The sequence below is a fragment of the Sus scrofa genome, chromosome 14, assembly GCF_000003025.6.
Source record: "Sus scrofa isolate TJ Tabasco breed Duroc chromosome 14, Sscrofa11.1, whole genome shotgun sequence".
Classification (NCBI taxonomy): Eukaryota; Metazoa; Chordata; class Mammalia; order Artiodactyla; family Suidae; genus Sus; species Sus scrofa.
The window spans coordinates 16,612,799-16,639,551 of record NC_010456.5 but is presented as its reverse complement, the minus strand read 5'-3'; the positions used below and the strand labels follow the sequence as shown (position 1 = coordinate 16,639,551).

At 41.5% G+C, this 26,753-nt stretch overlaps 2 protein-coding genes across 9 annotated transcripts in view; one reads left to right on the top strand and one right to left on the bottom strand.

The window, feature by feature from the left end:
- Window positions 1-13,659, top strand: part of SAP30 (Sin3A associated protein 30) — a 56,058-nt gene extending 42,399 nt beyond the window's left edge. Inside the window, exons 4-7 of one of the 7 annotated variants that reach the window (XR_002338366.1) lie at window positions 6,037-6,267; window positions 6,431-6,750; window positions 12,847-12,934; window positions 13,083-13,659. Coding sequence is in view for 2 of the 7 variants with exons in the window: in XM_021072431.1 (XP_020928090.1) it covers window positions 6,037-6,215 (179 nt within the window). In the remaining 5 variants the exon portion in view is untranslated. Of the gene's footprint in view, window positions 1-1,871; window positions 3,079-6,036; window positions 6,390-6,430; window positions 6,751-12,846; window positions 12,935-13,082 lie in introns of those variants that run through there. The other 6 variants (XR_002338363.1, XR_002338365.1, XR_002338364.1 and 3 more) reach the window with 6 other exon arrangements.
- Window positions 1-18,960, bottom strand: part of SCRG1 (stimulator of chondrogenesis 1) — a 43,491-nt gene extending 24,531 nt beyond the window's left edge. Inside the window, exons 1-3 of one of the 2 annotated variants that reach the window (XR_002338368.1) lie at window positions 18,428-18,960; window positions 17,659-17,762; window positions 4,730-5,357 (exon numbers count right to left, since the gene is read on the bottom strand). The gene's annotated coding sequence lies outside the window, so the exon portion shown is untranslated. The remainder of the gene's footprint in view (window positions 1-4,729; window positions 5,358-17,658; window positions 17,763-18,427) is intronic. The other variant, XM_021072436.1, reaches the window with a different exon arrangement.

Sequence of the window (26,753 nt, the reverse complement as noted above, 5' to 3'; positions counted from 1 at the left end):
TTCCATGGCATTTATATACCTCTAAATTATTATAAAAACATTCTTATTGTGCCTCCCTAAATTTGAATGTAGGTTCAGGAAGGCAGGATTTTGTGTATCTCAAGAACTTAAAACAGTGCCTGGCATGTTACGTAAGGAGAAAAAATATATCCTAATCTCTAGACGCTACAGCCCGGGAAGGAAGAGTTTCTCAGACTGCTAAACTCAGTATCTAACTGCAGAAAACTATTCATGAATGTAAGGGGCTAGTGAGCTGCCTAATCCTTAAATGTGCATGTCATCAGGTCCTATTGTCTTAGTTTAATTTTATTTAAGTTTTCCTAAATAGTCTGGCTTTAAAATGTATTTTCCCATTTCTGTTTTGTTTGTTTGTTTGCTTTCTCTCAAACTAGCACTTATTCTGGCCTACTAACTCGTATGTGACTTTAAAATATGTATTTCTGGAGTTCCTGTCGTGGTGCAGCTGAAACAAATCCGACTGGGAACTATGAGGTTTCGGGTTCTATCCCTGGCCCTGCTCAGTGGGTTAAGGATCCAGCGTTGCTGTGACCTGTGGTGTAGGTCACAGACGTGACTCTGATCTGGTGTTGCTGTGGCTGTGGTGTAGGCCGGCAAGCTGTAGCTCTGATTTGACCCCTAGCCTGGAAACCTCCATGTGCCACAGGTGCAGCCCTAAAAAGACACACACACACACACACACACACACACACACACAAAAGACAAAATAAAATAAAATATGTATTTCTATGTCTGTTTACATTTATCAGAAGATTCAATAGCAAATAGCACCTGGCTTTTCTCTAACCCCTCTCCCCAGATTCCTTTCTATCAAAAGGTTGGGAATATGGGGAAGAGAGTTGTAAGATCTTTTTAATCTTTTTACCTAATTTGTTAGAATTTTTCTATTTTAGGTCTGGCATTTTTCATATCTTTTACAGCCTTGAGCTTCCTAGTCTTTTACTATGTAATCACATTCTTATTTTTGGTAATCTAGCTTAATTCTATTTATTCCTTGTGTCTTTTGCACAAATTAGGCTCCTATTACCTTTCCTTTTTAATTTTTAGGGCCACACCCACAACATATGGAAGTTCCCAGGCTAGGGTTGAATTGGAGCTATAGTTGCTGGCCTACACCATACCACAGCAACACAGGATCCAAGCCATGTCTGTGACATACACCACAGCTCACAGCAACACTGGATCCTTCACCCACTAAGCAGGGCCAGGGACCAAACCTGCGTCCTCATGGATACTTGCTGGGTTCATTACCACTGAGCCATGATGGGAACTCCCTATTACCTTTCTTAATATTTACAACATTTCACTATAGCTTGTTCTTAAGTTCATTTTTTTGGGGGGGGCACATGGAGGTTCCCAGGTTAGGGGTCGAATCAGAGCTATAGCTGCTGGCCTACACCATAGCCATAGCAATGCAGGATCCAGCCCGTGTCTTCAACCTACACCACAGCTCATGGCAATGCCAGATCCTTAACCCACAGAGCAAGGCCAGGGATTGAACCTGCGTCTTCATGGATTCGTTTCCACTGAGCCACGGCAGGAACTTCTTAGGCTCACTTATGACTGTTACTGTCTTATGCTTTCTTTCCATTAGATGGTTCTAATTAGAGCTATAATCTCAGTTGGATATTTTTTTAAAGAAAAATAACTTTTCTAAGAAGAAAAGTAATAATCTAAAACATGGAAAATACAGAGAAGCACAGATAGAATAAAATTCAACTGGCATTTCAACGTAGAGAGAACTGTTGTTAACATTTTGTGTGTTTCTTTTTTGATGTGCATGGCAAGGGTGTTAAGAAGGAGAAATGAAGATAACCAGATAACCCTGGGAAACTCTCACATTTATGTTCTAGGTGGGAGATAAGTTGGAGAAAGGGATGGAAGCTGACTGAAAATATGAAGCAAGAGGAGCCGAATCAAGGATGCTCCTAGGTTTCTGACATGAATGTGCTGACATTCACTGAGCTGAGGAAGAACTGAAAGGAGCTGATGGGGTGGGGAAGAATTTAAGAACGAAGGTTTGGACAAGTTAGTCTGAAGTGTCTATCAGATGTGAAATGAAGATGTTGAGTTGGCCGTTGAATGTGAGTGTGGAGATCAGGGCCAGAAATACACATTGGAGAGTCATCAGGATATTTACGGACTGTATTTATAGCTGTGGGACTGCAGGGTAGTGCGTGCAGACTGGGAAGGTAAGAGGAGAAGGATGGAGCTCTCATCTGGGGACTGGAAGAGGAGGTGCCAGCGCTGTGCCTTCTCCTCCTGCTGAATCCCTCTGGGGCCTGTTTCCAGGCTGGGCTCAATGGAAGTGTTCAGAAAGCATTCGCTGAACGAAGGAACCAGTAAATTGCTGGAGAAGTTAGTGGGTATGTTGCCTCACCATGTGCCTTTGCTGGCTGTGTCCAAGCCAGAGCACAGAAAGGTGTTTCTGTCTGCCTTAGTCACACACTGCCATGGAAAGTTCCACACCTGGCAAGCACTCGCTGGTAGGTTTTTTCTTTTTTTTCTTAACGCTTTATAAATTATATGTTTGAACTGAAGTCTTCTCTTCTTCCTTTGCTTAACTGCAGATAAATAGCTTTAACTATTATTTGGCAAGTGGGGAAATGTCTGAACCAGTATGTTCTCATGATACATGAGTTTGTTTTTTCATTAAAAGACACCGCCGACTTTAATCCTTGGCAATCCATCAAGACTCTATTTTCAAGTGCCAACAAGAGTGAAATGACTTTGGCCAATTCAAAACAAATTGCTCTATTTTTTTTCCCTTTCTGTTGAAGTACCTGCATTTAAAATTCTTCCTGGAGTACCTCCAAATTTTAACAGAAAACAAAGCTAAAGACCGAATATCTAAACGAATAACAAGAGATCTTTTAGCTGGTTACCCATTGCTTTTTTTGAATTCAATTTTATGTGATTAACATTGTTTCTAATGTTGTAAGATACCATTCGTATACCAATAGTGGCATTATTATTATTATCATTGTGCTTTTTAGGGCTGTGCACGCAACATATGGCGGTTCCCAGGCCAGGGTCTAATCAAAGCTACAGTTGCCGGCCACAGCCACAGCAATGCCAGATCTGAGCCTCGTCTGTAACCTACACCACGGCTCATGGCCAACTCTGGATCCTTAACCCACTGAGTGAGGCCAGGGATCAAACCCGCAACCTTATGGTTCCTAGTTGGATTCATTTCTGCTGCGCCACAATGGGAACTCCAAAAGTGGCATTATTTTAAAAAGATCAATGGAGAGGATATAGAATTGTGGGCAAGATGATTCCAGTTAAACAGTAAATCATTGCCACCATCATACAGGTAGGGAATTGCAAATTTTGCTTATGTGAGGGTCTTTGGCACCAGCAAACTTTTGAATGGGTTGGAGTTAAGTGGAGAGTTAAAAAGAAAAATTATCTCGTCTAATGGCCCAAATAACAGGGCTAGGTAGTGAAAGTGTTCAGACTCTTACAGAACAAAGCTCATGCAGACAGCTGATGGCAGTTCTGGAAACTGATATTAAGAGAAGTGGAATGAAACAGTTGATGAATGAGGCAGAAAGGGCAGTGCATTTTCAGACTCCTTTTGTAACACAGCCAGAAAGAAGCAAAAGCTGCAAAAGCAAATGAACATAGAACCTGACATTTAAAATATCAAAATCACAGTTGGCAGAGATTAAAATTGCTGTCCGTCTGTGATGTTTTACATTTATCTTTCCTGGTGGATGACAATCACTGTTATTTTTTAAATGTTCTCTTTTTCATATTAGCTGTACCAGAAGAGGTTTGTGTGAGAATGGCGAGTGCGGACGTGGACTTCTCAGAGTGTAGGTAGAAGGAGCAGAAGGGGTATTAGAAAGTGGATAATTCCTCCAAATAAATATCTTCTCAACAGACATGGTCAGGGTCAGCCCCTCTAGTCAAAAGACCGCCATCAGTGGAAAAGCCAAGTCCGCGTCCTTCCTAAAGGTGAGCTGCTTTCAGGCCCCTCAGAGGAGGCTGGAGGATGAGGTGAATATGCAGCCTGGCATCATTCTCATTATTTCCCAGGCCACAATAAATCCTCTCTACTGCATACGAGGACCAGCATTTGGGAGAGCTTTGCACAGCCTGTGCAAGGAATTCGAAAGAGGAATTTTCATTGGCCCCCAAGGGAAAAAGGCTTCCCTGTATGCTAGCAGTACAGACACTGCTGTGTTCCATGGTGGGGACACCAGGATGAACTCAATGAATTCCCTCTTTGTCTCCCACATTTACACCAGTTTCTTGTAGGAATCAGGGTTTTAAAAGCAAAAGACATGCCCTCTCTCAGTCATTGCCGTTAAGCTTCATATAAAGTAGGCATATGGAGATTAGCTACTGCGTATAAAAGAAACCTATATCCAGCATCATCCTCGAGTATCCTGAGAGGTGGACTCATGGGCCGAAATTTGGGGTTAACTCGGAGGAGCAGTGAGGGAGCTGCCTCATTTTAAGCCCCCAAGTACCTTTCCCGATTAAGGAATGTGTATGTATTTTCTTTTCTCTTTTAATCTGGTTCTTTCCCTTTAACCCAGGAAGTGTCATCTTTCTCAAAGTGAGCACATCCCATCCTCAGAGGCTCTCTCTGCCTCTGTCTTCTGACTCAACACGTACATACCCATCTGGCCTCATCCCTAGCAGTAGTTTGCAGTAGAATCAACAGCATAAGATGATTTTTAAGGAAAAAAGTACATACCCCTTTTCTTCTTTCCTTCGGTCTTCTTGGCAGAGGAATCTTCTTAAATGCTCCAACTCACTGAGTGAGTTTGGGCAAAAGCAGAAGAGAGGAGGTGCTGGAAGGAGGTTACAAATGGACCTTTGTTTGCCTCCTCCTCCAGGACTGGGTGAGGAGGGAGTGGGAGGGAGATGGGGCTGCAAGAACGGCCCCCTGGATTCTTCCAAACCAAACTGGGCGAGAGGGAACCAACAGCTTCTTTTCAGTAGGAAATAGCTGGTCTGTATAGGAACCTCCAGGAGGCAGACTCTCAGAGCAATAAAATGCAGAGCCTGAGGGATTTAAAAAGAGCACAGAGAGTGATGTTTACCTTAAGTGTGTGTGAGAGAGAGAGACAGACAGACAGAGAGACAGAGACAGATCGACAGAGACAGCGACACAGGGAGGGAGAGACAGAGAGAAATCAGGACAGAGACAGAGCAGAGGAGAGGGAGGGGAGGAGGATGGGAGAGGAAAGGCTGCAAGAGCACCTGTTGTCTTTTCACAGTTTCTTTGTGTTTTCACTGAGTTCCCCTCACCATTGAGACCTCGCATCATGACATTTCGGTAGGTCTTTCCGAGGTCTTCCCCCAAAGGTCATTATCGGTCTCTGGAAGCATAAAATAAAAGGACTGAAAAAGAAATCTATTTTGTGCCTCAGAAATAAAGACACAAAAGGAATTTCACTCTGTTTTGAGCAAATGGGACTGGAATTGTAGGATCTATTAACTCTCCTGTAGTTGTTGGTGTTTTAATTCAAAGGCCCCGGCATTGGAAAGATTGTAACAGAGCAGGATTGTCTAGATCGACAAGAGGGTGCATTCCTGCTGTGCCGACAAGGGCATGACAGGAAGGGGAGGTGATGGCTTTGGGGTATAGCTGGAACAAGGGGTGGGAGGAGATAAAATTAGAGGAACAGAAAGTTAATGAAGTGCCCCACATGCTGTGCTCAAAACTGTGGATTTTATCCTGAAGGTGAGTGGAAAGAAAGGATGAAGCCACTGAGTGCGGCCTGGAAGGAGGAGAGTGTGGGAGGGCAGGGAGTGGAAGGAAGGGGGGAGAAGGATAGCCCAGAAGAGAAGAGAGTTAGGAAGGAAACCTGAAAACACTGAAAAGAGGTGGGGACCAATTCGATTTTTATGTCTAGGGCACATCTTAACCTGTGAAGAAAATGGGAACGCACATAAACCCTCTCTGCTGATTTCCACCTGAAGGCACATGCCTGCGCCCTGATTGAGAACCTGCTGCTTCTCTATTCTGTAATTGACCCCTTCTCTCTTTTCCTCCAGGCTTAAATCCTCCTGGAGTGGCTGAGGTGGGGGAGCGTGGGGAGAAGCAGCCAGCCGCTGCCTTCGACCTTCACACGTTCCCCTCAGGAGAGAAGGAGGACCTGTTTTCTGTGGGCATCCAGGACAAAAGGAGTTTCCTAACAATGATGCAGTTCACAGCGTGTGTGTTGAAAGAGTAATGAGCCACAGATAAAATCACCTCTTCAAACGTCTCTAAAAATCTTTCATCAGGTAAAAGGAAACAATTAACCTCTTTTATTAACTTAATTTTTTTGAACTCCATAAAAGAGTATGCGTTTTGATGAAAACTATTTAAGGCTTCCCTGAAGATTTCTTCTGACTCTGGAACATTTGCACTGTGAGAATGTTTGGCTTTTTTTTTTTTTTTTTGCAGCTGAGTGAATTAAGATAACCTCTATTACCCAAATTTAGCTTTTCTGCCACTGCAGTGGAATTTAGGAAGACCTACTCCACGGAGAAGCCCCCAGGGAGGCCCTTGAGGAGACAAGAGAATTAATCACCTGTCGCCTACGATGTCAAGCTGATGTTGCTGCAGCCGAAGAAAGGGACCTGCTTCCAGAGGCCCTCATACTGGAAGTAGGATGTGCTGGGAAACTGACAGGATCCCAGGCTGTAATGGGGGCCCTTGAGGAGATCTTGCCCAGAAATTTTGTCCAGAGAGCAAACACATGACCTCCTTTACCTGGTATGGAGGTAAGTCTCTCACTGGGATGCAGGACTTGTTTGCAGCACTGACTCGGAGAGATTGTGAACATGCTGACGAACCTGCTTATTATTATTATTATTATTATTATTATTATTATTATTTCATGGCCACACCTGCAGCATATGGAAGTTCCCAGCCCAGGGATTCAATCTGAGCCTCAGCTGCAACCTACACCACATAGGCAGCAACTCCAGATCCTTTAACCCATTGCGCCCAGCTGAGAATTGAACCTGTGCCTCTTCAGTGATCTGAGTCACTGCAGTCAGATTCTTCTTATTTTTTTCCTTTTCTTTTTAAGGGCACACTGGTGGCATGTGGAAATTCCTGGGCTAGAGGTTGAATTGGAGCTGCAGCTGCCTGCCTGCACCATGGCCACAGCAGATCCGAGCCTCGTCTATGACCTACACCACAGCTCACGGCAATGCTGGAGCCTTAACCCATTGAGTGGGGCTAGGGAGTAAACCCATATCCTTGTGGATACTAATTGGGTTTGTTACTGCTGAGCCACAACGGGAACTCCCTAGTTGGGTTCTTAACTCACTGAGCCACAATGGGAAGTTCTTGCAGTAGGATTCTTAACCTACTGTGCCACAGTGGGACCTCCACGAACCTGCGCTTTAAATATCGTAGAAATAAAATCAGAAATATGGACCTCAGGACAGATTTGAGTCTAGGAGAACTATCCAGTTTTAGGAACCCATAGAATGAACAATAACGGTAACATGAAAATAAACTTTGGCCAGAAAAAAGATCAAGAAGGAGGGAAACTTGAAAACAAGCCCTTGGGTTTCCTGGCAGTCTAAAAGAGGTGCTCGACTGACAGGAAATGGAATCAGAGCCCAGATCCCAATAGTAATTTTGAGGTTTGTTGGAAACAACCCACTTATCAAACGTAGAAAGATAGATGGACAAAGTGTGCTGATGTGTGTTCCTTGTCGATCCTGAGTACAAGCCTCTGGTTGGGCGGTAATGATGACCACAATGGTATTGACACTAGTGGTAATAGTGTCCCTGCCAAGTGTGCCAAACACTTTAGAAATGTTGGCTTTATTTGATCCAAGCAACGATCATTTCAGATGGGGGAACTGAGACTCCAAAAGGTCACCTAGCTGGTAAGTAGTGGAGCTGAGACTGGAAAGAAGACAAAGCTATGCTGTTAGCCTGTTGCCTCAATGAGTGGTAGGCGGAGTGGAATGAGAGATGAGAAAATCTAAAATAACATACTTTTCAAAAAGGCTGAGTGTAAATGAACTACACTCCCCTCAGGCTCAGAGGACTTCCTTTAATGTACCTCCTGCCTCAGTCTGTTTTCTGCTAATACCTGGCTTGGGACAACTCTTCCTTGGACACTTAGAAACTTGAATCAGCTCAGTGGAGTTTTCTACAAAATCAGATATGGAAAATTGCCAAAATGTTCATCCTTTGGAGAGGGTTTCTAAGTGATCATAATTCTAGGAGTAAAATGATAGGCAGACACTTAGTAAGTATTTGTTCAGTGAATGAATGAGTTAACAAATGAATGTGTGAATGGCTGAAATACTTGGGTAGAGGCTAGGTTCTTGGGAATTATTCACCATTCAGTAATTCTTTTTTGAGTGTCTACTGTGTACTACAATTGGTGTTTGGTCAGCGAGAACCAAGTTCAGCAGATAGCCACCCCTGTCTTCTCAAAGTGCAGGCTATAAAATCCTACCGTATGCCCTCAGTTTTCTCCCTTACAAAATAAAGGCTTTAATTAACTTTTTTTGTGTTCCCTTCCATTTCCCACTTTCTGTGAGCATATGATTCTCGCTTATTTGTTTTGCTTTTTAGGGCCACACCTGCAGCATATGGAAGTTCCCAGGCTAGGGGTCAAATCTGAGCTATAGTTGCTGGCCTACACCATAGCTATAGCAATGCAGGATCCAAGCTGTGTCTTCGACCTACACCACAGCTCATGGCAGCACCAGATCCTTAAGCTACTTTTGGGAATTCTTCTCATGTGAGATTTCTTTTTTTTCGGTCCTTTTTTTGCTTTTTAGGGCCACACCTGCGGCATATGGACATTCCCAGGCTAGGGGCTGAATCAGAGCTACAGCCGCTGGCCTATACCACAGCCACAGTAACACAGGATCTGAGCCACATCTGCAACCTACACCACAGCTCACGGCAATGCCGGATCATTAACCCACTGAGCAAGGCCAGGGATTGAACCTGCAACCTCATGGTTCCTAGTCGAATACATTTCTGCTGCACCATGACGGGAACTCCTATGTGAGATTTCTGTTCTCCTTCTTTTATTTATATCAGTATGAACTCATGGATATTTATCTTATACTTTGGATTATAATCCAATATTTCTTTAGAAGGGATTTTTTAAAAAATTAAAGCACAGTTGATTTACAATGTTGTGCCAATTTCTGCTATATAGCAAGGTGACTCATACACACACACACACACTTATATATACACTCCTTCTTTTTTTATTTTTGTCCTTTTGTCTTTTCTAGGGCCACACCTGCGACATATGGAGGTTCCCAGACTAGGGGTCGAATGGGAGCTGCAGCTACCAACCTACGCCAGAGCCATAGCAACGCAGGCTCCAAGCGGCATCTATGATCTACACCACAACTCACGGCAATGCCAGATCCTTAGCCCACTGAGCAAGGCCAGGGATCAAACCTGCAACCTCATGGTTCCTAGTCAGATTCATTAACCACTGTGCCATGACAGGAACTCCTATTCCTTCTTTTTTATATTCTTTCCCATCATCGTCTATCCCAAGAGACTGGATATAGTTCCCTGTGCTGTACAGTAGGATCTCGTTGTTTATCCATTCTAAGCAATTACTAATGCCGTAGTAGCTTGCATCTACTAACCCCAAACTCCCAGTCAGTTCCATCAATATTACTTTAAACGTTTTTTAATTGCTCAAACTGTTCCAGCCTTGGAGTTCCTGTTGTGGCTTAGCAAGCTAAGAACTTGACATTAGTGTCCATGAGGATGCAGGTTCGATCCCTGGCTTTGCTCAGTGGGTTAAGGATCCAATGTTGCTGAAAGCTGTGGTGTAGGCCACAGATAGGGTTCAGATCCAGTGTTGCTGTGGCGTAGACCTCAGCTGCAGCTCTGATTCTGCCCCTAGCAGCCGTAAAAAAACAAGATGGAAAAAAATTGTTCCAGCCTTGGCCACTGGGAGTCCTGTAAGTTTTCTCTGGAGTCCTTTTGATGTAAACCCTCATCAGGGGTTAGGTTCCTCCCACCCCTCCTCCCCTGGACATGTTTTTACTTTCTGGAACTACAAGAAGCTCCAGGCTCATCTTGTATGTTTCCTGTCCCAGTCCTAGAATCAACCATGTCCTCACGGAGCCCTGGTTCCTTTCATTGGAGTATGGATTTGAAACGCAGATGCAGGCACTGGTTGGACCCACTGCCCCAGGAGTGTTGTAACCTCTGGGCCCTCTCTGCTGATGGAACCGAATGTGTCTCCTAATCTGCACATGTCTACATACCTATAGGTGTCTCTCTGTGTAACCGTTTGTATCTATATCAAGCTACACATGGGTTTATATTGATGTTGCCGGCTCTAATCTGTTACATGAAATGATCTAGCCTCCCCTTGCTGCTTGGTAACCACCTGCTCCCTGTCTCCACCACCTGCTCCCTGTCTCTACCACCTGCTGTTGTTCATTTCCAGCACACAGAGCACCGCTGATGTTAGCCCGTATCCTGCGATATATAATTTTATCAACTAGTGTACAGTGCTTATGTGCAGTTGTCTTTTGCCCTCAGTTTTATGGGCTCCATTTCCAAAGTTGCTCTCAGGTCAGCACCTCTACCTCCAGCCCATCCTCCAGCAAGGTTGTTTTGTTCATTTGTAATGCAGTGAGGTTGTTCTGGCACCTGCATTCCATCCTGGGACACCCCAGCCTCTTAAATATATGTTTTAACTTGCATGCATGAAGGATCAGTCTTCGTGCTATAAAGGTCTAAGGGTTTTGACAAATGCATAGGGTTGACTGTCCACTATTATGTTATGATACAGTATAGTTTCAATGCCCCAACATATCTCCTGGGCTTCACCTCTTCTGCCCTCCCCCTGCCTGAAACTCTGTCAACTATTGATTGTTTTCTGTAGTTTTACCTTTTCAGACTGTCATATAATTAGAATATAGTATGTAGCCTGTGTAGATTGGCTCCTTTCACTTGGCAATATGTATTTAAGTCAGTCATATCTTTTTAGGGTTTGGGAATTTATTTCTCTTTATCATGAATAATCTTCCATGATATCTTCCACAGTCTCTTCTTCATTTCATCTGTTGAAGGGCATCTTTGTTTCTTACAGTTTTTGCAGTTATAAATAAAGGTGCTATAAACATTTGTGTGCAGATTTTGTGTGGACGTAACATTTTCAGATTTTTTGGATCAATATCTTTTTAATGTTTTTCAGGTTGATTGTAATTGTTGATCTGTAATCATCTAGATTTTATATGGCTTCTCAAACATAGCTATTTCAAAAAATAATTTTCCCATAATAAATCTGTTTTTATAAAAGCATAAACAATGAACCTATAAATGTTTTATGAAATAAGAGAACTCTAAATATAGGGCAATTTAGAAGTAATTTCATTTAATATTCTTTAAAATATGAGCAGACATGTGGTCTGCTGAGGCCATTTCTTTTACATTGCAAACAGAGAAATTTATAGGTGTTAAATTAGCTGCAAAATTGTTCCTTTATTGCTCTCTCACTAATAAAACATGTTAAAAATTGCATGTTTGAGAATCCAAATAAAAGCATTTGCAAGTTGAAGTAATAAATACAACATAGTATTAGATAACTAAACTCAGCTCCCTTTGTGTGTATACATATCAGATAGGAGACTAGAAATGCCAGGAAATAGTAAGCTATGAAAATATTTTCCCTGGATATTTCACCTCTAAATACATGATGTGTATTCCATACAGTATAACCCTATTAAATCATAACTCACTATTTCATAAGATATAGGCATGCATTAGAGAGGGAGGCAAATATGTTCATTAAAATTACTCTAAAACATGACAACAATTCTATTTTTTTTAAAAAAGCCTTTATATAACACTGTCTTCTCTCAATGGCAAGTTAGTCTTTGCCTTTATTACTAATATTCCAAAGAGGGCTCCTTTGGGATGAATTAATAAACTTCACATTGTTACCACCTTACAGAATTTTCACTTCATTTTCCCACAGAATCCAAGTGATTCGTGCTGACTGAACCAGCAGGGATGAAGTATAAAATATCCTGGCATCAAGAAAGCTTTTAACGGCATATGCTCTGTTTTATTTTGTGTCTTAAGTTACTCTATGTAAAGTGTTTCAGGAAATGGGGGAGGCCAAGTGTCAGTGAGAATGAGGGGTTTAAGACTCTCCTACTAGTTCAATGTTTTTCTCCTCTCCAGAGAACCCACAGCCTTTTTAGTGTTAGAAAATCAAAGAGTCCAAACCATGTTGGCAGAGGCTGGGATTTTCCTTCCTGATCTAAAAGGTTTGCAGATTTCTCCCCTAGGAGCCTGACTCACTGAGGACTGGCTTCCCAAGAAGCTCGGGAGGTGGGTAGGGTGGTGAGGGCTTTAGTTCACTGTGAAAAATTCAGGAGAGAATTCTTGAGAGCTTTTCTTCCGAAGCAGAACATACCTTATGATGCATTAGATGGGGGCGTCCATAGATAGACTATGCCCCTTTTATTTTTTTATTTTTTATTTTGTCTTTTTGCCTTTTCTAGGGCCGCTTCCTGTGGCATATGGAGGTTCCCAAGCTAGGGGTCCAATCAGAGCTGTAGCCACCAGTCTATGCCAGAGCCACAGCAACATGGGATCCGAGCTGCGTCTGCGACCTACACCACAGCTCACGGCAACGCTGGATCCTTAACCCACTGAGCAAGGCCAGGGATTGAACCTGCAACCTCATGGTTCCTAGTCAGATTCGTTAACCACTGCACCATGCCGGAAACTCCTGTAGACCATGCCCCTTTTAAATGCATAATTCTAATAGGGAAAAATCTTCTATCTCTCTTTCACAAAAATATAAATATATATTTATTTCGTCTGCTTGTTTTGCTTTTTAGCTGGAGCAGCGGCAAGGAAGAACAAGCCACTAAACCCCTGGATCTTCTCAGCTTGTTCCCTGAATCCCTTCAGTTATGCCAATGCAAGGTGAGTTGATAGACATGTCTCTGGGGAAAGAACGTTTGCAAAGATTGTTTTTCCCAGTACCCCTGTGATGTGCCAAATTAAACTTACAAAAGATCCTCTGGAGCGGGGGAGGCTATGAGACCCCATCTCCTCCCCTTCTGCCTTTCAGCTTTCTGAGGGACTGAGATGGCCCTGATGGGGATCCCTGGCAGGAAAATGCACTAAAGTTCCCCACAGAAAAAAGAAGGCGTCTGAGTCAGCGACTTCGGCTCAACGGCAGAGCCTCGAGGTTTGTGGGGGACAGTGTGTTCCAGGTGCAGTGTGTAGCTGTGGTTAGTAACCCAGTTACACCCGGCCGCCTTGGCAGAGAGGCGGTGTTTGTGGAACAGTGGCTAACTGTGAGTGTAGATCCAATACGCTGGCACCTTGGGAGTCTGTGTCCTCAGGGCCCCCCTGATGCCAGCACAGGGTTCTTCTGAAGCAGAAAGAACATCCTGACGGCAGGATGGGGAGCCACTGGAGCCTGCTGGAGCCCATTTTCAACAGTGAACACCACGTAGAAGTGATGAGAATTCAGAACTTGTTTTTAAAATTGAAGTAGAATTGATTACACTGCTGTGTTATTTTCTGGTGTTCAGCAAAGTGATTCGGTTTATCTATGTATATTTGTTTTCACATTCTTTCCATCGTAGGTTATTATAAGATATTGAATATAGTTCCCTGGGCTCTACAGTAGGAACTTGTTTATCGGTTTTATGTATAGCAGTTTGTATCTGCTAATCCCAGACTCCTAATTTATTCCTTCCTCCCTCCCCTTTGGTAACCAAAGTTTGTTTTCTATGTCTGTGAGTCTATTTCTGTTTTGAAAATAATTGCATTTGTATCATATTTTAGATTCCCGGTATAAGTGATAACACATGATACTTTGATTTATTTCATTTAGTATGATAATCTCTAAGTCCATCCATGTTGCTACAAATGGCATTATTTCATTCTTTTTTAGGGTTGAATAATATTCGTGTGTGTGTGCGCGTGTGTGTGTGTGTGCCCTTGCGTGTGCCACATCTTCTTTATTCATTCATCTGTCAATGGACATTTATGTGGTTTCCATGCCTTGGCTATTATAACTAGTGCTTCTGTGAACATTGAGATGAATGTATCTGTTTGAATTAGGGTTTTCTCCAGATATATGTGTGCCCAAGAGTGAGATCGTTGGATCATATGGTAATTCTATTTTTAGTTTTTTGAAGAACCTTTGTACTGTTTTCCACAGTGGCTGCACCAATTTACATTCCCATCAACAGTGTAGGAGGGTTACCTTTTCTCCACACCCTTTCTAGCATTGTTCATGATGGCCTCTGACCAGTGTGAGGTGCTACCTCATTGTAGTTTTGGTTTGCATTTCTCTGATAATTAGAGATGTTGAGCATTTTTTCACATGCCTATTGGCCATTTGTATGTCTTCTTTGGAAAGGTGTCTGTTTAGGTCTTTTGCCCATTATTTGATTGGGTTGTTTGCTTTTTCATTATTAAGTTGTATAAGCTGTTTGTATATCTTGGAAATTAATTCCTTGTCGGTTGCATCATTTGCAAATATTTTATCCCATTCCATAGGTTGTCTTTTTGTATTGTTTATGGTTTCCTTTGCAGTACAAAAGCCTATAAGTTTGAATAGGTCCCATTTGTTTACTTTTGCTTTTATTTCTATTGCCTTGGGAGACTGCCCTAAGAAAACATAGGTATGATTCATGTCAGAGAATGTTTTGCCCATGTTCTCTTCTAGGATTTTTATGGTATCATGCTTTATGTTTACGTCTTTAAGCCATTTTGAGTTTATTTTTGTGTATGGTGTGAGTAAGTGTTCTCACTTCATTGATTTACATGCAGCTGTCTTGCTTTCCTAGCACCGCCCATTGAAGAGGCTGTCTTTTCTCGGTTATATGTTCTCGCCTGCTTTGTTGAAGATTAATTGGCCGGAGGTGTGTGGGTTTATTTCTGGGCTCTCTGTTCTGTTCCACCAACCCCTTTGTCTGTTTTTATGCCAATACCACACTGTTTTGTAAAATCAGAACTTCTAAGGACTGATCAGTTCTTTCCCCCTGGAATTTTGGAACAAGACTCCTCCCTTTGGACTGATTTCCCAGGTTCCTGGACAATTTGGGGAGTGGAGAGCCCTGAAAAAAATACTGAATTACCTGCAATGTGGAGGGATGGAAGCAAAAAAATTAGAAAAATAGAGATGCCAAAATTTTGACTCCAAACCCAATGGAAGTCATATTGATTAATAGGCTAGTTCTCTGTGACTCTCCAAGGCTCACATGTTTGCCAAATTTGTTTAACTACCGAAACTTTAAAAAAAAAAAAAACTAAGCATCTTGCGGGACTAGATTCCAAGGAAGACTGGTTGGAAAATGTTTCTCAAATGGCAGAATTTTAGGTAGTAAATCATGACAAAGGAGCAGTAAATTTGGGGTAGGGGCATTCCTGGCTTCACTGTCTAAGAGGAGAACAGCCCTATAGTTCTGCAGCATTAATCACAATGTTCTAATAACTCCAACCAAGAAGGGCAGAAGAAATGGTCCTGAGTTGAGATCAGGGCCTTCTCCTTGGCTCCATCCATCCTTGGCTTTGGACTAATGACCCCCTGCCATCACTCGTTGGCCCCCAATAGCTGGGGAGTTTAAGGAAAGGTCTTTCATCACCAATGGTGTAAGGAAATTTTTCTCAACAAGCTGGGGCACCAGAAGCAGCCATTTCAATGAGACCAAGGTGAGAATACTGAAAACTCCACAGAGGAATTGGATCTGCATCCAGGGTTGAGAACTTTTATTTTAGGGTTCATCTGTCTGGGGTCCAAAGCAAGTGCTCAGTTTTTCCCTCCTTCAGAGGCCCAGTGCTGCATCTACCCACTTGTCCCCATGGGATTAATTCTCAGGAAACTCATGAACAGATTGGTTATTATCTGGGCCTTCTGTCACTCTGTGAACTACTCCTGGGGACAGTGATGCACAGTTTCCTTTAAGTTAATTCCATAAGTTGCATTTAAAAAAAAAAAAAAAAGACTTTACATCACAGGGAAACCACTTGTAGTTGCTCCATTTCCTGGAGCCTACAGCTTTTTTTTTTTTTTTTTTTTTTTTCTGGTACAGCTGGCAAAACGCCTGGGACAAGATGTATTCAATTCAGGTCAAAGCAGAGCTGTGTTAGGAGAAACAGATGGCCCACCTAAGGTGAAAAAATTACTTTTGGGGGGAGTGGCTTATTCACCTTTTCCTCTAGGAAGGCAGGAATGTGTGCAGGCAAAATAAATATAACCCATTACAAACACATTCCATGGAGGGACAGAATCATTCGTGCTGAACGAGACAGTGGAGGCAGGCTGAGGGAACATGTCACATGCATATTAAAGTGCCCCCAGAACTCATGTATTGCTCCAAAAATTGCTCCATCAGGACATAAGTAAAGAGACCTATTAGTAGCCCTCTCTGTGAACTGTAATGACACATGGAGAAGATGGGGGACAGTTGAGATGAGCCAGGTACAGCCTCTGAAAAATGACTGAATATAAAGCAAAGCAGTGAGAATTGAACCGTGCTCCATCTGAAGAAAACTGGGGCTAATGCAGTTAGGTGTGGGAGACAGGTAATCCACATTTGTTTAGAAAGAAGGAGACTAGGTCTAAGAACTTGTTACACTGATTATCTAATGCTTTTGCTGGAGGTTACGTGTGTTTGAATCACCTGGAAAGCACATTCTACTCAGAAGGCTTTCCAGTACCCATGAAACACCCCTTAAGGGGTTACCCAGCTCTTTTGTTCTGAATCTTCTTTCAACACATAGCATCATGGTTATGAATCTGGTCTCCCAACTACCTTGATAATGGGCAGGATTGAAGAAACAAGTTTGGAGGTCACTGGAAAGGCTTATTATATACTTGTTATAAGTAAATTTGTGGTTCATTTGCTGTGTTGGTCTTTTGATGGTTTGCTGAGCACAGATTAGTTCTGCAACTTGCGTGTGCAGCACCAGTACAGACAAAATCCATTCTTTGTACCCGCACAGCTGAGCGCCAGGGCCGAGAACACTGACCATTGCGCTGTGTGCCATCCTGTCAGCTCCAGCCAAGCAGCCCTGGGTCTGTGCCATTCTCTACTTTTTCATTTTTATTTTTTGAGATGGTTTCTATTTTTTAAAAACATTTTAATTGACAGATAGCTGATTTACAATGTTTCAGGTGTATAGCAAAGTGATTCAGTTATTTATATGCATATATATTCTTTTTCAGATTCTCTTCAATTACAGGTTAATAAAAGATACTGAATATATTTCCCTATACTATACAGTGGCTAAACAACAGGTCCTTGTTGTTTACCTGTTTTATATATGGTAATGTGTATCCGCTAATTTCACATCCCTAATTTATCGCCTCCTCACCTTTCATAACCATAAGTTTGTTTTCTCTGTGAGTCTGTTTCTGTTTTATAAATAAGTTCCTTTGTATCGTATTTTATACTCCACATATGAGTGATATATGGTACTTGTCTTTCTCTGTCTGACTTACTTTGCTTAGTATGGAATCTCTCAGTCTGTCCATGTTGCTGCAAATGTGTGCCTCTCTTTAAATGTAACATAAATCATCTCCCCATCTGCCTCTTTAAAATCAGCAAGAATAATTCTAAGTTATCTTCTCTGCAATGCCTTCTAGTGTCTCATGGCCTTGAACCTTAGGAAATAAGTTGCATTACCTGTGATCACCCTGTGACCAGGTGGTGTTGCCCAGTAGCAAACTTTCAGCTTCCTGTGGTCCTTTGTGGCTACTTCACCTTGAGAAGTGGGCACAGTGAGGGTCCTGCAGCAAGGAGATGGAAAGAAAGGTTTACGCTACCAAACACACTTCCCACCCACACCTCCTGCACTGCTTGATCAGGTAACTTGAATGGGGAGTTACTTAGGATAAATGAAAACAGGACAGTGTTTTCTCATCCACAAGAGCTGCCTGATGGCTGTGCCCTCAGTAGCTGCGGCTAGTGTGGAGCTTGGCCCTTCCCCCATCAGAGATCTGTGTGCTTCTTGGACCTGACCCCCTGCTCTTCTCACCCTCCTCAAGGCACCTGCAAGTCAGATGCTCCTGCTTAGGTGTCTCCTTCTCAGGCAGTAAGTGGTCGGCATGGTGCCCTCTGGTGGACACTGCACACAGGTTGTTTGCTGTAGGGCATTTTTCCACTGGTCTTTTGGTGACCAGTTTTGCTCATCTCCAGAAGGATATGGAAGCAGTAATGACTCAACTCTGGAATTATCTACTTGCCTTCTATCCCAGAAATCCCCCTGTATCACTAGAAAACAGCAAACTCCCTTCCCTTTAAATGCAAAATTTAAAAAAAATCAGCGTTTCAAATGAATTTCTTTTTTCCCAAATTGGAGGAATTGGCCCAAGGACTAATAAGGATGAGTATTATAAAGATTTCCTTGAAAGAGTCATTTCATAAATAAAATAAGAGATGCATTCATACCAACCGAGATTTATGAAGGTTCTGTGAGATGGCAAAATGGAGTTTGCAATTCAGGAAGTTTATTGCTCTCGGGGCTGTGGCTAATCTCTCATGAAGCAAGGTTTCAGTTGGGTAGAGATTGAGTAATTAGAACAGAGGTGCATTGTGTAACTCCTTCTTCCTCTTTATTTATTGTGATCCAGTGACTATGCTAAGTCTCAAGCTATGGGCTCTCTTGATAGACTTGATTTTTGAGTGTCTTGAATCATGAGAGCTCAACGTTTCTTGCAAAAAGTGCCCTCAGATACAAGGCCTGATACCTGTGTGACGCGGAGTTTGTCTGACAGATTCACCTGAGGGCAGCCTAATGGCCTTTTCTTCAAAGGGAAAGAGAAGTGCCGCTGACTGATTACTCACTCTGTAGCCACACTGTCTTTATTTCTCATGGCAAATCCTTGAGACTGATATTATTTCCCCTATGCTATGGATGGGACTGAGATGCAGAGAGATTAAGTAACCTGCTCCAGGTAATAGAATACCTTAGAAGCCAAAAACAAACATGCTGTCTTCTGCTCAGTGTCATACAGCAGAAGAGAGGCAATAGTACCAAAAAGCTGGATTTTCAGATTGAAAACCAGCCTGTCTGACCCCAAAGCCACTACTCTCTCTGCTGTGCTGTATTGCCACGTTGACATACAAGAGGCTCAAGAAATGCATACGGAATTTTTTTTTTTTAGTTTTGCTACTCTGTATTAGTGTTTATTTATTTTTTAGAAATTTATTTTTTAATTTTTAAATTTTTTTTCTTTTCAGGCTGTACCGACGGTGTATGGAGGTTCCCAGTCTAGGGGTTGAATCAGAGCTGCAGCTGCCAGCCTATGCCACAACCACAGCAACGTAAAATCCGAGCCGGGTCTGTGAACTACACCACAGCTCATAGCAACGCCGGATCCTTAACCCACTGAGTGAGTCCAGGGATCGAACCTGCATCCTCATGGATGTTAGATTTGTTAACCACTGAGCCATGAAGGGAACTCATGTATTGTGTTTTTTTAAGTGTGTGTGTGAGTGTACTATACAATTTACCAACCGAACCAGTTTAAGGGTACAGTTCAGTGGTATTAAATACATTTATAACGTTGTGCAGTCATCACCACCATCCTTCTCCATAACCTTTTTCATCTTATAAAACTGAAACTCTGTTCCTACTAAACACTAACTCCCCATTCCCCCCGCCCCCAGCCACTGGGAACTACCATTCTATTGCCCGTCTCTGTGAATTCAACCACTCTAAGTACCTCACATTAAGTGGAATCACAGTATTTGTCTTTTTGTGACTGCTTTATTTTAGCATATCGTCCTCGAGTGTCACACACCTTGTAGTGTATTGTAGAATTTCCTTTGCTTTTGAGGCTGAATGTGTGCAGCACTCTTTGCTTGTACATCCTTCCGCTGTTGGACCCTTGTCTTGCTTCCACGTTTTATTTATCATGACTAATGCTGCTAGGAACATGAGTGGGCAAGTATCTCTTTCAGATTCTGCTTTCAATTCTTTTGGGTATATACCCCAAAAGTAGAATTGCTAGGTCATATGGTAATTCTATTTTTTATTTTTAATATTTAATTTTATTTCTTAAGTTTAATTGAATTATAGTTGCTACAGTGTTGTAATAATTTCTGCTGTGCAGCAAAGGATTCAATTATACATATACACATGCACATATCCATTATTTTTCAGATTCTTTCCACATGTAGGTTATCACAGAATATTGAGTAGAGTTACCTGTGCTATACAGCAGGTGCCTGTTGACCACCCATTCCACAGACAATAGTGTGCATATGCCCGTCCCAAACCCCGAGTCCATCCCTCCCCCCACCACCTGTCTCCTTGGGTAACCATACATTTGTTTTGAAGCATGTGAGTCTGTTTCTGTTTTGTAAATAAGTTTATCTGTATCATTTTTTAGATTCTACATATAAGTGCTATAATATGACGTTCCTCTGTCTGACTTCACTTAGTATGATAATCTCTAGATCCATACTTGTTGCTACAAATAGCAGTATTTCATTCTCTCTCTCTCTCTCTTTTTTTTTTTTTTTTTTTTGGCTACACCCTCAGCATGCAGAAGTTCAAGATCAAACCCTCACCACAGCAGTGATCCTTTAACCACTACTTCTCATTCTGTTTTATGGCTGAGTAGTAGTCCATTGCATATATGCACCACATCTTTATCCATTCCTTTGTTGATGGACATTTAGGTTGCTTTCATGTTTTGGCTATTGTAAGTAAAGCTGAAATAAACATTGGCAGTGTGTATATCTTTTCAAATTATGATTTTCTCTGGATAGATGCCCAGGAGTGAGATTGCTGGATCATATGGTAGTTCTTTTTGGGGGGGATTTTATTCTACTTTTTTAAAATAATCATTTTTATTTTTTCCGTTACAGCTGATTTACAGTGTTCTGTCAAATTTCTGCTGCACAGCAAGGTGACCCAGTAGTTCTATTTTTAGTTTTTTGAGGAACCTCCTTACTGTTCCCCACAGCTGTTGTACCAATTTACATTCTCATCAACAGTGTAAGGGGGTTTTCTTTTCTCCATACTCTCTCCAGCATTTATTGTTTGTAGACTTTTTTTTTTCTGTTTATGGTCATACCTGTGGCATAAAGAAGTTCCCAGGCCAGGGGAATCTGAGCTGCAGCTGTGGCCTACACCACAACCCTGGCAACGCCAGATCTGAGCCACTTCTGCAACCTACACCACAGCTTGTGGCAATGCTAGATCCTTAATCCACCGAGTGAGACCAGGGTTCAAACCTGTATCCTCAGAGAGATGTTGGGTCCTTAACCCACTGAGCCGCAATGGAAACCCCTTCACTTCTGATTTTAGTAATTTGATTCTTTTCTTCTTCATTCTTAGTCCAGTAGCTAAAGTTTTGTCAATTTCTAAAATTTAATTGGGATGTAATTGATTTACAGTATTGTATTGGTGTCATGTTGACGGCAAAGTGGATTAATTACACATACATCTATTCTTTCCTTCCCATAGGTTATTTCAGAACGTTGAGTAGACCTCCCTGCACTGTTCATTAGGTCCTTGTTAGTTATCTACTGTGTGTATAGTAGTGTGTGTGTGTGTTAATCCTCCCAATTTATCCCTCCCCTGACCCCATGGTTTCCCCTTTGGTAATTCTAAATTTAATTTTGAAATCTTTGAGTTTCTGTTTTATAAATAAATTCTTTTGTATCATTTTTATGGATTCCATGTATAAGTAATATCATATGATACTGGTCTTTTTCTGGATTACGTCACTTAATATGATAATCTCCAGTTCCATCCATGTTGCTACAGATGGCATTATTTCATTCTTGTTATGGCTGAGCAGTATTCCATTGTGTCTATGTACCTCATCGTCTTTATCCATTCTTCTGTTGATGAACATTTAGCTAGTTTCCATGCCTTGACTATTGTAAATAGTGCTGCAGTGAACACTGAGGTGCATGCATCTTTTCAAATTACAGTTTTCTCTGGATATATGCCTAGGGATGGAATTGCTGGATCATATAGTAGTTCTATTTTTAGTTTTTTTAGGGAACCTGCATACTGTTCTCCATGGTGCTTTTACCAATTTACATTCCCACCAACAGTGTTGGAGGGTTCCCTTTTTTCCAGCATTTGTTATTTATAGACATTTTGATGATATCTATTCTTACTGGTGTGAGGTAAGATTTGTCAATTTTGTTGATCATTTAAGAGCCAACTTTTGGTTTCATTGATTTTTCTCTATTGCTTTTCTATTCTCTATTTTGTTTATCTGTATTCTAATCTTTATTATTTCCTTCTTCCTGCTAGCTTTAAGTTTAATTTGTTCTTCTTTTCCTATTCCTTAAGTTATAAGGTTAGGTTTTTGATTTGATATCGTTCTTGTTTTTAAAGTAGATATTTATAGCTATAAATTTCCCAATTAACAGTACTTTCACTGTATTCCATAAGTTTTGGCATGTCATGTTTTTGTTTTCATTAGTCTGTAAGTATTTTCTAATAATATCCCTTGTATTGTCTACTTTGATCCATTGGTTGTTGATAAGTGTATTGTTTAATTTCCACAATTTTGTGAGTTTTTTAGTTTTCCCTCTGTTACTGATTTCTAACTTCTATACATTGTGGTTGAAGAACACATTTTGTATGATATCTGTCTTTTTGGGGGGCATGGGAGGCTGTACCCTTGGCATAGGGAAGTTCTCAGGCTAGGGGTTGAATCAGAGTTGTAGCTGCCAACCTACACCACAGCCACAGCAACATGGGGATCCGAGCTACTTCTGCGACCTACACCACAGCTCACAGCAACACCTGATCCTTAACCCACTGAGCAAGGCCATGGATCAAATCTACATCCTCATGGATACTAGTCGGATCGTTACCACTGAGCCACAGAGGAACTCCCAATATCTGTCTTTTAAAATTGGAGACTTCGTTTCTGGGCTAACATATGACCCATCCTGGGAAATAGCCCATAGACACTTGAGAAGAATGTGTATGCTGCTGCTGTTGGGTAGAGTGTTCTATATGTATCTGTTAGATCCAGTTGTCTGTTGTGTTAAGTGTCTATTTTCTTATCTTCTCTCTAGTTTTTTTTAATCCATTATTGTGGTAATGGGTCTTGACATCTCCACCTATTATTGTAGAACTATTCTATTTTTCCCTTCAATTCTGTCAGTTTTCTACTTCATATATTTTGATGGGCTGTCATTAGGTACACAAATGTTTGTAATTGTTTTATCTTCTTGCTTTATTGAAACTTTTATTTTATTTTATTTTATTGTCTTTTCTAGGCTGCTCCTGTGGCATATGGAGGTTCCCAGGCTAGGGGTCGAATCAGAGCTGTAGCCACTGGCCTACTCCAGAGCCACAGCAACTCAGGATCCAAGGCATGTCTGCAACCTACACCGGATCCTTAACCCACTGATCCGGGGCCAGGGGTCAAACCCACAACCTCATGGTTCCTAGTTGGATTCGTTAACCACTGAGCCACAGCGGGAACTCCAAAACTTTTATTAATATACAATGTCCTTCTTATTGTACACTTTTTCAATTAAAGTTTATTTTGTCTAATATTATTATATCCACCCATCCTCTCTTTTGGTTGCTTTTTGCATGGTCTATCTCTTTTCATCCTTTTAATCTCACTCTCTTTGTGTCTTTGATTCTAAAATGCATCTCTTGTAGATATAGCTGTATCTTTGTATTTTTATCTGTTCTGCCGATCTCTGTCTTTTAATTGAAGAGTTTAAACTATTTACATTTAAAGTAATTACTGGTAAGGAAAGGTTTGCTTCTGTGATTTTGCTCTGTGTTTTATAAATGCCTTGTGTCTTTTTTATTGCTGTTTCCTGCATTACTGTCTTCTTCTGAGTTTAGCTGATTTTTTGTAGTGAGATGTTTAAATTCCTTTCTCATTTCCTTTTGTGTATATTCTATAACCATTTTCTTCATAGTTACCACAGGGATTACATTTAACAACCTAACCTTTATAACACTGTAGTTTGAATATATACCAGCCTAACTTCAATAACATATCTAAACTCTGCTCCTTTACAGCTCTATACCCTCCCTTTCAGCTGTTGATGTCATAAAATTACATCTTTGTACATTGTGTGCCCCCAAATATAAAGTAATATATTTTTATAATGCAATAGTCATTTATGTATTTATTCATTTATTTATTTTTGTCTTTTTAGGGCCATACCCATGGCATATGGAGGTTCCCAGGCTAGGGGTTGAATTGGAGCTATAGCCCCCAGCCTATGCCACAGCCACAGCAACGTCAGATCTGAGCCAAGTCTGTGAACTATGCCACAGCTCACGGCAATGCCGGATCCTTAACCCACTGAGTGAGGCCAGGAATCAAACCCACATACTCATGGATACTATCAGATTCGTTTCCACTGAGCCATGATGGTAACTCCTGAAGTAGAGTTGATTTACAATGTGTTAATTTCTACGGTACAGCAAAGTAATTCAGTTGTACATATATTCTCTTTCATATTCTTTTCCTATTGAATATATTTCCCTGTGCTATACAGTAGGTCCTTGCTGTTTATCCATCATATATATACTAGTTTGTATCTGCTAATCCAAAACCTCCCAGTCCATCCCTTCCTCCCTTCCCTCCCTCTTGACAACCATAAATCTGTTCTCCATGTCCATGAGTCTGTTTCTGTTTTGTAAATAAACTCACTTGTATCAAATATTAGCTTCCACATATGAGTGATATCATATGGTATTTATCTTTGTCTGACGTACTTCACCTAGTATGATAATCTCTAGGTCCATCCATGTTGCTGCAAATGGCATTATTTCTTTTTTGTGGCTGAGTAGTATTCCATTGTATGTATGTACCACATCTTCTTTATCCATTTTCATCTGTCAATGGATGTTTAGGTTGTTTCCATGTCTTGGCTATTGTAAATAGTATTTCTATGAATATAGGTGTCCATGTATCTTTTTGAATTATAGTTTTGTCTGGATATATGCTCAGGATTGGGGTTGCAGTATCATACAGCAACTCTGCTTTTCATTTTTTTTGAGAAACTTCCATACTATTTTCCATAGTGGCTGCACCAATTTTCTTTGAACTTTTTTTTTGTTTGTTTGTGTGTACTTTTTAGGGCCGCACATATGGCATATGAAAGTTACATCCATGGCTTCTCTCAGTGGGTTAAGGATCCAGTGTGGCCATAAGCTGTGGTGTAGGTCGTAGACATGCTCAGATCCTGTGTTGCTGTGGCTGTGGCATAGGCCAGCAGCTGCAGCTCTGATTCGACCCCTGGTTTGGGAACTTCCATATGGAGTGAGGCCAGGAATCAAACCCACATACTGGTTTGGGAACTTCCATATGGTCAAATCAGAGCTGCAGCTGCTGGCCTACACCACAGCCACAGCAACACAGGATCTGAGCATGTCTACGACCTACACCACAGCTTATGGCCACACCGATCCTTAACCCACTGAGAGAGGCCATGGATCAAACCTGCACCCTCATGTTTACCAGTCGTGTTGTTACTGTTGAGTCACAATGGGAGCTCCCTTTGAAAATTTTTATGTCAGCTATTTTAAAGTCTTGATTTAATATTTCTTCTGTTGGATCTCTTTCAGTGACAGTTTTTATCAATCCATTTTATTTCTTTGAATATACCATATTTCCCTATTTCTTTGTATGCCTTGTGATTTTTTGTTTTTTGTTTTGGTAGAAGCTGGACATTTGAATTGATACAATGGTAACTCTGGAAATCATATTCTTTCTCTTCCTCCAGGATTTGCTTTGTTTTGATATTGTGCTTGTTTATTGTTTTTGTTTTTCAATTATGTAGACTGGCTTATTGTTGAGGGTCAGTCTCAGGCGTAAACTTAAGATATTCTTAGGTCTTTTCTGAACCTTTCCCTGGGCATTACCAATCACTTTCTAACTTTCCCTATATATGCAGTCATCTTTTAATGTCGTAGTCTTTAATGTCAGACTACCAGAAAGGGGGGGGGGACCCAAAGTGGTTTTAAAAATGGCACTGGTGGTAGTTCCCTGGTGGTCCAGTGGTTAGAATTCCCAAGTTTCACTGCTTTGGCCCAGGTTTAATCCCTGGTCTGGGAACTGAGATCCCACATCAAGCCACTGCATGCTGGGGGGTGGTGGGTGGGAAAACAAAATATTGGCCTTTTAAATCTCCTGAATGGTACTTCAGCCAGATGAGGAGGGACTTGCATTAGCAGGGAAGTGCAACAGAAATGGCCACTGCACCCCGTGATCAGAACACAGATCTCTGCTCTGTGCCCCAGTGATCAGAGCACAAATCATGGTTTGGAGGACAGGTCCTTTTTGGCATCCTGGCTCATGCAGGCTGGGGGCACAGCTGCCTGCCATGGGGGTGGGGTCGCCGCTCTGTGCTGAGAGCTGAAATTGGCCAAAATCAACTGTCCAAGTCTTCCCCTGCACATGGCAAGCCTTCGGTAAACTGTCCAAACTTCCACAAGAGTTACATCAGGCCAGCTCTGCCGGTGCAATTGTTGTGTAGTAGGGGAGACAGATTCCTGGGGACCCCTACTCCACCATCTTTCCAGAACCCTCCAGGATTTTAAAAAACAGATTTCCTTTTTTAAAAAGAGCACTGTTACGGTCACAGAAAAAATTAAGTGAAAGGTATAGAGATTTCCCATGTATCCCCTGTCTCCAATTGCAAGAGAGAAATGTCTCTGGATTTTATTTGATTTATTTTTTATTTTTATTTTTTGTCTTTTTAGGGCCACACCCATGGTATGTGGAGGTTCCTAGGCTAGGGGTCAAATTGGAGCTACAGCT